This window comes from Neltuma alba, unplaced genomic scaffold (assembly GCF_004799145.2).
Source record: "Neltuma alba isolate B1F8T4 unplaced genomic scaffold, ASM479914v2 tig00000275_pilon, whole genome shotgun sequence".
NCBI lineage: Eukaryota > Viridiplantae > Streptophyta > Magnoliopsida > Fabales > Fabaceae > Neltuma > Neltuma alba.
The window spans coordinates 10,394-24,004 of record NW_021631986.1 but is presented as its reverse complement, the minus strand read 5'-3'; the positions used below and the strand labels follow the sequence as shown (position 1 = coordinate 24,004).

The 13,611-nt window shown below is 33.2% G+C and overlaps 1 protein-coding gene across 1 annotated transcript; it reads left to right on the top strand.

Annotated features, from left to right (window-relative positions):
• The first annotated feature begins 10,209 nt into the window (after positions 1-10,209).
• Positions 10,210-12,163, top strand: LOC114713889 (probable WRKY transcription factor 17). The gene is made up of 3 exons (XM_028898598.1): positions 10,210-11,039; positions 11,502-11,627; positions 11,727-12,163. The coding sequence occupies exons 1-3, from the start codon at positions 10,324-10,326 to the stop codon at positions 11,902-11,904; spliced, it is 1,020 nt and encodes a 339-aa protein (XP_028754431.1). The 5' UTR covers positions 10,210-10,323; the 3' UTR covers positions 11,905-12,163.
• The last annotated feature ends 1,448 nt before the right edge of the window (positions 12,164-13,611 follow it).

Here is a 13,611-nt window from a genome sequence, read left to right as displayed (position 1 = left end):
TATTGTTAGTGCATTTTGGTTCAATTCATGCCTGCAATGCAATAAAATACAATATATTAATGGGTTAATATAATCCTTATTCTTTTAAATTTACTCTCATTTTGATTTTAGCCCATCATATTCAAACTATAAATTTGGACCTTCTTAATCCAAGTTTTCATTGAATTATGGGAACCAATGTTTTGAATAAAAAAAATTTAATAGACCATAATTTATTATTTAAAATTTAAGAGATTAAAATCAAAATGAAAATATATTTAAAACGTCACGGTTTGCATTAACCCTGTATTAATTAAAATTTGACATCTTGGACCCTAAACACAAAAAAGAGTGGCGCTTTGCCGGCTTTGATGCGAAGAAGGAAAGTGACGTGGTCCTCGTTGATCACGTTCACTAGATCAACATGTTTTCGTCCTTGTCGAAATATAATTTTCTTCTCAGCCAGTAAAATGTTACAAAAATTAAAAATCATAATTCTAGTGATTGTTTTCTGTTAAGGGAAAGGAAAATTTGGGAAAAAAATCTTATCGAAAATTTTATTCGTAAAAATAACCTAAATCAGAGTATCAAAAATATCGATATTCTGTACGTGCAAAATTTAAGGATAGTGATAATTTATGCTTAAAATAATTTATCTGATTATTCTCAGTGAAAGATTATTTTTCAATTTTTCTTTAAAATAATTATAAGCCTTCCAAATTTCATCCGCTTGAGCTGATTTAGATCTCATGTTGCTGGCTATCTCTATTATCCATTATAATAACTCAATTGGTGTGTATATAATCCAAATGCTTAGCATTGCGTCCCTTAATTATGTTTATGGGGAAAAAATGCAAAATATGGATTGTTGTTAATCCCTTCACATAATTTTTAGTCCGCTTGTAATTAAATGTATTGATTACTCTGTGTGAACTCCGCCATTAATAAACTAAAAAGTTATTTAGCACCGCACAGACATTTAAAAAAAGAAAGAAAGATAATCTTCGGTCACTAATAGCATGTGAAATGATGTTACAGAGAAAAACAATATACTCCTTTTTTTGTTTAAAAGACAGATATAATTAAATAATGACAACATAAAATAAATATATAAAAATAATCTTATTGTAACAGTGCAACCAAACATGTTGGTGGAGCCTTATCTTCTAAGCAACGCAGCGGTGGGTGAAACTGGGACTGTTGGAAGACATCATCATTTTTTTTTTTTTGGGTCCATTAAAAAAGCCAAAAGGGGAAGAACAGGAGCCATTATCGCTGCTGGCTGCTTATACGGTTTGAAGTTTTGCCATGAAATATTAATCTCGTAAAGATTACTATTGTATAGGAAAATAGTAATGGTAAGATTTGAAAGCGGAATCATGTGAAAAAGATATGAGAGAAGCAAAGCAACTGAGCCCAGCAAAGAGGAAATTCAAGTGGCCCAGTATTGGAGATTGACACGCACCTTCTCTGAAAATTTTACTACCTCTGGTACCTAATATAAGAACTGGTTGATTAATTTAAGTAGATTAAAAAAAATTTGTTAAGTTAGTTATTAATATAATAAATATGTATTGTCTTTCTTAAAACATCCTTATTAATAATGTGGAATAACTAGAATTATTATTTAATGAAACATTTAACTTGTGCAACTATTAAAAAAATTATTTTAAAAACTAGATAAATATTTGAGAGAAAGTATATTGTGATCTTATATTTAAAATTAAATTAAAGTCAACTAGCTCTTGTATTAAGGACTAAATATAGTATTAATTTACTTGGGTAGATATCCGGCTTAAAAAGATAGCCCTTTATAAATTGGGCTTTGAAAATAAATGGGCCAGTCCCTCTGGGTTGATGCATCAGCCCATAAAATTCCAATATCGCGGGCCCGGTGTCACTGACATACGAAAATGGGTGTGGGCCTCCCTTTTCATTTTCTGTTCTATATATAAAGGAAAAAGAAAATATCTCTATCAACTGAGTACAAGTTTCTGCTTTTAATCTTATGGTTGGGATTGTTGTTATTTTGCTCCCCTTTAATTGATCGCACCAACCAAACATGAACATCCACTCTCTAATCATATCAATATTATTGTTCAGATGTTCCTTTAGTCCTATTTATAAGGCAGAAATAAAATACATTTTTTAATCATATTTATAGGACACTGAGAGATTTTTTTGTATGAATATATAATTTTACCATTCATTTATTATTATGTTGACTTTATTGACATGAGGTATAATGTATATTAAGTATGAATAAAATTGAAAAGTTGTTAAACTTTAAATTAGAGCTAATGAAGTTTACGGTTTTTTTTTTATCTGTGTGTGAAACATGTTGAAAATGACTTATAAATAAGATCAGTGAATTATATTCTAACCCTAATTACTAATGACAAATCAGACAAACACTCACACGTGCCTGCCGCTCTCGATTTGTCATAATTAGCAATAATTAATTAACTTGCTTTATCCTCAAATGCCAAAACTTTCTTCTTAAACAGTATCCGTAGTAAATGTCTACTGAAAAATCAATGTTAGCGGCACTCAAATGCGATTAACAACGAGGCGCGTGATAAATATCACAGCTTCATAATTAAAAAAATAATACTACGTGAAACCTCGTTTAATTTTTATTTTGATTCTAAATATAAGATCTCAATTCATTTTGTCTGTTATATTTATTCTTTTTTCAAGGTAGTCATTCTAATAATAGTAATTCTAACCAATACACTTGATTAGTAAGGATATTTTATGAAAGAAAACACTTGTTTATTACAAATAAGTAATTTAACTTATTTTTTTAGTCTCTTCAAATTCTTCGATTAGTTTTTATAATTAGGACTAAAAGGAGTAATAATTTTCTATGTAGCGTGTATCGTTCCACACAGTGATTAGTTGCTAAATTGGTTTAAATTATAAAATAAAATAAAACAAAGCAAAAGAAAGCGAAGGCCTGGGAATCTCATCCCGTAATGGGGCTTCCTCCAACTTGCACATGGATCACTTCTGAATTGTTAATCCCATGGTGGACGACACATAATTGTGATGGTTTGTTAAATTAAAGAATCATTTGGGTCAACGTCTTTGTGCGAATCAAAGATATGGCAGCAACATAGCATGATTTTAGGACGACGGTGGACAGATGAAATATCTACCACAGTATTAACCAAAGAATATGTGTATTATATACTACTTCTGGTTCTTAATATAAAAGTTAGTTGACTAATTTAAAGAAATTAAAAAAGAAGTTAAGTTAGTTATTTGTAATAGATAGGTGTTGTTTTTCCTAAAAATATCCTTTCTAATCAAGTATGTTGGTTAAAACTATAATTATTAGAAGGACTATTTTGAAAAAAATTGAGTAAATATGAGAGATAAAATGGATTGGGTCTTATATTTAGGACCAACATAAAAGTCAAATGGGTCTTATATTAAGGACTGGAGATAGTAGTTATTTGTAATAAATATATGCTGTCTTTTCTAAAATATCCTTATTAATCAAGTACTCCCCGGTCCTAATTATAAGACCCAATTGACTTATTTGAGGAGATTAGGGAAGTAAGTTAAGTTGGTTATTTATAATAAATAAGTGTTGTCATTCCTAAAATATCCTTGCTAATTAAGTATATTGGCTAAAACCATCATTATTAGAAGGATTATCTTGGAAAAAAATGCATAAATATAAGAGACAAAATTGATTGGGGTCTTATAATTAGGATCAAATAAAAAGTCAAATGGGGTCTTATAATAAAGACCGGAGGAGTATGTTGGTTAGAATTATCATTATTATAAGCACTATCTTGAAAAAAATGCATAAATAAAAGAGATAAAGTGGTTTGAGGTTTTATAGTTATAATCAAGATAAAAGTCAAAGAGATTTTATATTAATAACCGGAAGTAGTATTTTAAATCAAAATTAAGTCAGACTTTGGTGCCTGAGATTCTGGAGTGTGCTCTAAGAAAATTGAAAACGTAGCAGCATAACAAAGAAAACGCATTGAAATAATAATTTAGCGGGGGGAAGGGAAAATAAATTAAAGGGGTCGTCTCTCGGACATCACGGACAAAAGTGGGACATGATTTATTATTATTGGCCAAATAATGCGTAACTAGGAATCAAATCCTCGCCCGTATCACTCAGAATGTTGTGTTGTGATTTTAAATATATTAATTTATTAATGCGTCTGCTTATTAATATGTGAATACGTGAACATAGGAATCTTTAGCTATTTGCATATTCTCCTGTAATTTTCTCCACTTAGCTGTCAGGTATAAATACACAGAAAAATGAGGGGCCGATTCCACTAATGTCAACTAATAGAGTTGATTATGATGATTTGAGTTTTGAATTTTAGTAACTGTAAGCTGTAACTTTTCCACTCCACTTATTCTCCTAAGCAATAAAAAAATACTCAAGATAAGTTGGTAGTTACCGAGTCAATATAATGGAAGTATCTATAAAGACTATAATGAATTTTTTTCGCCTTTTCACAAACGAGACATTTGACTAGTGAAAGAGAAATGAAATGTTTGTGTTCTTGAACATGAATTTGGCTAGTGGACAATATTTTTTTTTTTGGGTTATTAAGATTTAAATCGGATAGCTTATACTCGGAACTTTGTATTTCTAACATAAGTGCTCTGCAAGTGATAATCAAAATATTTTGTTAGAATTAAAAACTAAAGAAAAAAATAAAATTCAAATTGTCTATAACTTGTTTATGTAGTTAAAGACAAACAATAATGACACATTTAACTACAAAATGTCAAAACAATGATTTGTTGTGTGGTATAAACGCGTGAAATTATTCCTCGGAAGCACAATAAATTCAAAGGCAGACAATTTTGTTGATTTTTTGTTATTTATCAGTAATAATTATTCGAATGAATGCGAACGGACTTTTTTGGGTCCGGAAACGGATATGAATTGCGATGATTCGCGTGATTGCGTTCATGTCCGATTAAATGGAATATGAACAGCGAAATTAAGTTAAATTAAATTAGAAAGCACAAATCTTAGGAGCTCCCATTATTATTCCCCTGTTTATATTTACAAGTCACTTCCAACATATTTACACACGCAAATAAAAGCTTTGAAGTTTATTAACTCTAATTTAAAATTCAATAACTTTATTATTTTATTCCCATTTAATATTACATCGGTTCTTAATATAAAACATTATCTGACTTTTATTCTGGTCTTAAATATAAAATCCAATTCATTTTATCTCTCACATTTATACATTTTTTTTCAAAGTAATCCTTCTAATAATGATAATTATAGCCAACATATTTACTTAGTAAGAATATTTTAGAAAAGACAACACTTATTCACTACAAATAGCTAATTTAACTTTTTCCTTAATATTTTCAAATTAGTCAATTAGCTTTTATAATTAGGATCGGAGGTAATATACATTATATCTCATGTAAATAAAGTTAATAGTTGATACAATAATAAATAAAAGTAAAATTGTACACACGTCCAAAGAATTCCTCTTAATATCCTATAAATAAGATTAAAAAATATCTTCCCCTCTCTATTTTATTAGGTGAAATACCCAATAACGCGTGGCGAGATTTCACATCCGCGTAAATAATTGCATATTATTTGAACAAGAAGATGATCAATCCTAGTCAGACTAATCAAATTAGATTTGAAATCAGAGATATGATTAAAATTCAGTGCATTCAAAGTTATATTAAGTGCGCTCATAATATTAATTTTAAAATCAAAGTTCTAGATATACCCGAGAACTGAAATGACTATCGAGCCCTTTGTTTAAAAAATAATGACACTCGAGTATCACAGACCTATTAAAATCACCCTCACCTTTTAATTCACGATATAAGTCATTTTCCCTTAATTATATAAATATTAAATATTTATTATTTATTATACCTAAAGAATTAATTATAATTAATATAATATTGATTTTCTAGGGAAAAAAACATGTTTAAAGTGATTTACAAATGTTCAGTGGTATTTCTTTTTGTCTAACTATGGTTGTTAAATCATACTGCTTCCGGTCCTTAATATAAGAACCTGTTTGATTTTTAGTTTGGTTCTAATTATAAGACCCTAATCTATTTTGTCTCTCATATTTATGCATTTTTTTCAAGATAGTCCTTCTAATGATGATAGTTCTAGCCAATACACTTAATTAGTAAGGATGTTTTAGGAATGACAACACTTATTTATCATACATAACTAATTTAACTTACTTCCTTAATCTCCTCAAATTAATCAACTAGGTCTTATAATTAGGACCGGATGTAGTATTTATATTATGGACTGAATGAGCCATGAGGCTCTCAATTGGCTTGACCTACGAAAAACCAATTGCTTGGCAAGCAACGTAACTGAAGATTCTAATTGTAAATCACATTAAACACGAAGCATATAAATTCATAAAAACCTGTTTTTTGCACATAATATCAAATTGAGCTTTCACATCATTAGTTATATACTGGGCTGATATTATATGCAAATGATTATATTTTGTATGAGCCACGACCAATCCTCTGGTATCTATATAATTGAGCGAGGATATTTTTATCCATAAATATTTTTTAATCAATCGATGGTCAAATACATTGAGCCTTACAAAATATTGAAAGGACATAGATGTCATTAAATTTTAAATCAGGAGCTGGCCGTCATTTGACCTTAAAAAATTTGCCCTGGAGAGATGCGCAGGATATTTGCCACCCAAGTGGCCAAATTCACGGGCTTAGGTCAGAACCATTATTAGTTAATTAATTAATTAATAATTGTGTAATTATTTGTCTACCTTATCTGGTCCTAATTCCAATTAGATATATTAAAGTCGAGATCCGAGAATTTCAAACTATGGAACTATAATAGCCACGTTGATTTCAACTTTCAGGATTATTTATACAAATTTAAGAGTCCACGAGTAATAAAAAATTGTTCTTCTAGAAGCGAAATATGTCCCACTTGTTTTCCACATATTTAAATTATGCCATATGCCTTTAACCATGAAAATATCCATTGACATTATTTTTTTCAAAGCCGTTCCACAAAATTTGAGTTGATTGGATTTTTTTTTTTAATATCAAGTCATGATCGATATCCGTTCCTTTTTTTTTTTTGCCCAACCATTGATCCATTCATATGTTATACTCCTCCGTTTTATAGGACCCAATTATAGAGTTGGTTTTGTCCTAAATATAAGACTTTTTCTCATATTTATCATTTTTCTCTAAATCATATGTACTCCGTCACCATAATCAAATAGAGTGGGTATTAAAGATGATTATGGTGTTTTAGGAAAAATATGTCACATTTCTTATAATTAACTAACTTACCTAACTTCCTTTCTAATCAAATTAGTTAAATGGGTCTTATATTAAGGATCGGATGAGTACTAATATTAAAAGCTGCGAGAGAATCGTGAGCTTTTTTTTTTTTTTAAGGCAAGTTTAATGGTTCCCGGGGAATAATTATGCTTTTCTCAGTATAGAAATTTAAATTTAATTTTAAAAAGGATGCCAGATGCTTTCAGCTCTATTAATATTCACCAGATTTCTTCTGCAGTTCAGTGATTATCTCCCGAATTCTGTGTTGATTTGGATTTTAAAAAAATCAGATCATTTTTTCCCGCAAAATCGGATCATTTACATTCTTATATAAACATATTGAAAGTTATTAAAATAAATCTACATATTGAATTTGGTTCCCTTTTTATCTTTTAACTAATAAATGTAACATATTTATACGGCCACAAATATTGCAACTTGTTTTTTTCACCTGATGTTTAAAGTTGACGTTCTTGTACTCTGCAACTAATGTATCCGTAAACACAGTGCTCATGTACTCGGGAAGGAAAATAAAGAAAACCTACCTTCATAAATGTATTAAAATGTATTAGTAATAATTTAATATCGATGTATTTTATTGAATTCACTATTCATTATTGCAAACAGCATTTTAATGCCTTTAAAAATACTATTATGATTCAAATAAAACAAAAAATAATATTAAACATTATTTTCAGATTAAGACTTTGTAAAAAGACAATACACGATGATCGTTCGTGATTTATTTTTATGCCTACTGACTCCAGCTAATATTGATGACTTTTAAAAGTGTTGTCACCACGTGGCAATATCAGACTGGCTCAATCTGCTTTGAGGGAATCCGCAATTAAGAAATAAAAAGGGCTGTGTTTTAGTCAACTCTTCCCAACAATAACGGCCGTCAGATTACAATGAGGTGATCTTACGGCTTAGGTTTCGTCCAGAAGTCACCGGCTACAGAAGGTGTTGGCGATGAATAAGATAAACTATAAAGAAAGAAGAAAACAAAAGAAGGTCAACAGTTTTGTCAGATTTACTTTATTCATAGAATTATAATTATAGTATAATCTTAATTATAATTACAATAATAATTATTCTGATTAGTCACGTGGCCTGTGATTTTATCAAACCTTTTTTTTTCAAATGAGGAAATATTGGTTTACCAAGTCCATAGACAACATTTTTCCCACCGGGTGAGGCAAAATTACACTCAACTCCACTAACTAACCTTTGGGCTATAACCTAAGAAAACAACTGAATTGGTTGTCCAATTTTGTGAGCTTTGCACGTGCCCCACCAGTTCTTCTAGACGTGTCAACTATCTTCACTCTTGAATAAGTTTGGATTAAAAAAACTGAAAGTAATAAACCGAAGCAATGAACAAGTCAATTATAAATATGTCCTTTTAATTTATTATACAGAAAAAGGCAAGGTCGAAAGCAGCCTCATGGCGAGGCGATGTCAGTCCTTGAATTAGAAAGGATCAAAGGATTATGTGTCCCAATATATAAGTAATTAAAATATTAAAATTTCAAATAATTATGGTTTTCCCGAAATATATGAGAGTGGGGCTGGACGGTTCATTCTGAAGTGTGGCAGTTAAGTTTAAGAAATATTAACATTTTAACATTATTAATATATTTATTTCACGTTCAATGAGATAAATATCATGTATGTTTTTTAAAAGAATTTTTTGCTTAAAAACCATCGCTTGAAAATTTAAAAAAATAAATGATTCAAATACTCCTTCGGTCCTTAATATAAAACTTAATTCATGAGTTGATTTTGGTTCTAAATATAAGACCCATTTCTCATATTTATCAATTTTCTCTAAATTGCCCATATGGATACTTCCTCAACCATAATCAAGTAGAAGAGAGAGATGGGATATTAAGAAAGATGATTAAGGTGTTTTAGGAAAAATATGTCATTTTTTATAATTAACTAACTTACCTAATTTTTTAATCTAATCAAATTAGTTAAATAGGTCTTATATTAAGGACCGGAAGAGTACAACTTAATCTCACTGCACCACGACAATAAGCTCTATAATATTGATATTTGGTCATTTTTTCGGAAAAAAATTTGGTGACAGGCAAAATTTGATTTGACGATTCTTACGTCATTACATTTAATAATCTTTATCGTTTGGTCAAATTTTTATATGTACCATGTAACGTGTGGACGTTTTTTAAACAGTGTAATCTCACCACATAATGAGTTCTACTAATGACAATAAACACATTCATTTTTTTTTATTTCTTTAATTCAGGTGACAGGTAATTTTGAGTTGGCAATTGAATCTTAAATCTGATGTCATAAAAAGCACATCTAACATTATTAAACTCAACGATCTTTATTGTTTAGTCAAATTTTTACTTGTAACATATGAACAATTTTTAATTTTTTCCAAATGCAGAGGGCCTAATATTAATTTATTCTTAAAAGACAAGATATCACTCGTTATTCCAAACATCTAGACAATTTTCTAATTTTTTTAATTGCTTTTAGCCCTCAAGCAGAAGCAATCAAAGACAGCCAAACCAATTTACTAATCCTCTTAACATAAAAAAGTTAATTTTCAAACCCTCTCAAAGACCTTAATTATTTCGGCAAAAAAAAAACCTTAATTATTTCAATCATTTTGCTAATTTATGTTTCCTACTTAAAAAATTCAATAGAGATGATTCACAGGAATACGCTATGCGCAGAATAAAGCTGACAGCGATTTTATAAAATAAACAGAAAATATATGGAATCTCTAAAAATCACCTTAGCGGAGAGACTAAGAAAATCGGGTTTAAGTCAAACCCGTCTCTCTCCTCTTCTCTATGACCCGGTCGTCCGGTGACGCGAACCCTCGATATATTTCTCCCCTTACCTCTCTTTCCTTTACTCTTTTCCCCTCTCAAATCTCAATCCGCGTCTCCTTCTGCGTCTGCTCCTTCGTCTTCTTCCTATGACCGTCTAAGTTTCGGTTCTCAGGATTTCTCTTTTCTCTGTTTCGTAGCTGTGATGGCTGTGGAGCTTATGGGGTTCCCCAAAATCGACGAGCAGAAGGCAATCCAGGAGGCTGCGTCGGAAGGCCTCAGGGGCATGGAGCACCTGATCCGTCTTCTCTCTCACCAGCCCAATCGCTTGGACTGTACCGACCTCACGGACCTCACCGTTTCGAAGTTCAAGAAGCTCATTTCCCTCCTCAACCGGACCGGTCACGCCCGGTTCAGGCGAGCCCCCATTCCTTCCTCCTCGTCTTCTGCTACCGCTCCATCTCCGTCCTCCGCCTCGGTTTCTCAAATGCATTCATTTAGTCTATCTCCGGCGCAATTCACCTCTCCGGCCACCGTGTCTCCGAGTCCTATTGTAAGTCAGGCCCCTGCGCAGCACGCGCCTTCTAGTTTCGTTCCGTCACAGGCGCCGCAGAGTTTGACTCTTGATTTTACAAAGCCCAATATCGTCAGCTCCAAGACTAAACCCTTGGAGTTGGAGTTCTCCAAGGAAACCTTTAGCGTCTCGTCAAACTCGTCGTTTATGTCGTCCGCCATTACCGGAGACGGCAGCGTTTCGAACGGCAAGCAAGGCTCGTCTCTCTTCTTGACTCCGGCGGCACCGACGGCGTCCGGTGGGAAGCCTCCTCTTTCCTCTGGATCGTTCAAGAAAAGATGTCATGACCACCGCGATCGCTCCGACGAGGTCTCGGGCTCCGGCAAATGTCACTGCGTTAAGAGAAGGTACGCTGTGAAAGCTTTTCACTTTTTCAGTTCTCTCTTTCCCCCATTTGGCCCGTTCTCGGCTCCGAGTTGACTCGTCAACTCAGTAAACGGTTATGGAAGCGAGTCTTGGGTAGTGGACTCGGTCGTGTGTGGACGAGTCGGGAGGATGGAGTCAACGATTTGGGTAATGGTGCAGTTAAAGTCATTAAAAACAGAACACGCGTGAAAGTGACAAGACATAGGGTCCTGTTTTATGCTGCCTTTATGATTGAGAAGATGCTGTGAAATCAGAAAAATTCAAACTTACCAAAATAATAACCTCTTGTCGTTATCTTCATTTTCTTTGACTGTTGACCTTCCTAATAACACCCCCGGCTCATGTTAGCAACAACGGCGCATTTTGTAATTTAATTCATCTCATTGAATTTATTTATTTCACACTAAAACTGATTTATTCGAAATAAATTTCATTAAATCCAGGAAAAATCGGGTGAAGAAGACGGTGAGGGTGCCGGCGGTAAGTTCCAAGATAGCGGACATTCCGCCCGATGAGTTCTCGTGGAGGAAGTACGGTCAGAAGCCGATCAAGGGGTCACCATACCCACGGTGAGTGACATGTGAGCTGAACTTTAGCCGTCGATCTGATTACAGGTGGCAAGCTCTCTGACGTTGCTGTGGTTATTTGTTTTTGTGATGTGGAAACAGAGGGTACTACAAGTGCAGCACAGTGAGAGGGTGTCCGGCGAGGAAACATGTGGAACGGGCGACCGATGACCCGACGATGCTGGTCGTGACATACGAGGGGGAGCACCGACATGTGATTCAGGGTGCGATGCAGGAGAACATGGCCGGGAATATGGGTTTGGTGTTCGAGTCAACGTGAGGTGGCGGTGGTGACTGGTGACGGAACCGAACAAGATTAGGGCAGATATGACTTCCTTTTTTCTTTTCTTAGCATTGTCTCTTTTGGTTTTTTGTGGGGTAGGTGATGAGAAGGGGGAGTTGAAGGGGCTGGATTGTAAATTTGGTTTTGATCTAGAAAAGCATGAATATGATGATAGAGTTGAAGATTTGGAATCTCAATATTAGACAGCATGACGAATCATCATTATTAAGTAATTAATTAATTAATTTTGGTGCTCTGCACAGCACTGCTATTCTTAAAGGAAAGAGTTAATTAATCACAACTGGTGGGGTGTGAACCTGTTAATTGGGAAGAAGTGGGCATCCAATGCCAGCTTAGTGGGCTAAGCCGATAGAGATAGCCACTTGTTAGGTTGAGGTTCTATTTTATTCGCCTTGTGTAAAGAAGAAACGGTGGGTTTTTTGGTCGGGTGATGTCAATGGCGTTCTAGAATAGAGATTTTTTAAAACAGGGAAGTGGGTTGTCCGTGTTTCTTACGAGCCAAGCTTTAATAATGTTGCTTTTATAATTTTGACTTTTGAGTGATGACGAGCTCACAAATACCCAACGACTGGGAGATGAAGAAGTCAAGTATGAATTTTACTTTAAGAGGTATTTGGTATGTGAAAGCAAGCATTAATAGATTACTGGCCCGTTTGATTTTTTTTTTGTTCCTCTCCCGATTCACCAGAGTTTTGTTCTGATTATGTCCGGATCCGACCCGCGTCGCGTACCTGGATGAGTCTCCAGCGGGGGTTTTCTGCATCTATGAGGAATCGAACTCAAGACCTCACTTAAGCGGAACCAAGTCGCTTATTACTCAAACTAACTCCTGTTTGATTTAGTTATTATGTATTTAGAATGTGCAGGGTAGGGTTTGCGTATGTGAAGCGGAAATATATAGTAATTGAAAAAAAAAAAAGGAGGATGAAGAAACAAGTGGTACTTTGTTTTTGTGTCGCGTTTTCTTATCTTTGAACCCAAGTTATGTTTTGCGAGGGAATCAAAACGAGGATGTTGACCTGTCCAGTTGCGTCTGCTTTCACTTCTCTTGGCATGCAAACCAAGTTTGCTTTGTCGAGTGCCAAGTTTAAAACTAAATAAATGCCCAAATATTCCAAACCTCCTTAGCTTTTCATGTCTATCGCTTTGCTATGTCCTCTTTTTTGTCCCTGTAAATATATATAAAATTATTTATTGGCTCCAAGTACCATTTCTTCAAAACCTTGTTTGGGGTTAGTGTCTTCTTCCATTCTTATCCTTTTCTTTTCGTTTTCTTCCTTGACCTGCTCTCGCTACTTCCCTTTTTCAATTCTTTTTTAATTGCGTCAAAACAATGTATTTGCAGCGTGCCAATTAAAGTGTTTTTTTTTTGTCAAGATAAATATGATAGGAATATTTTTTTAAGACTTTCTTTTTCGCTGACTTTTTGAGAGTATCTTGTTATTTACTTGGTGAGAAACATGAGTTGTTCCTGGTTGGGTAATTTTAGATGTGAAAAATAAAATCTTAAATACTACTATTGTAATTTACGTTTGACAAATTATATTAAAGTCAGCTATATCTAATAGCATGTTTTTCTAATTCTTTAATCTTTTTTATTTAACTATGCACAAAACTGCAAGATAGTGGAAAATTAGGCCCCCGCCCCCTTAGGTGGTTGTGGTGGGCCTACATGTAATTGAA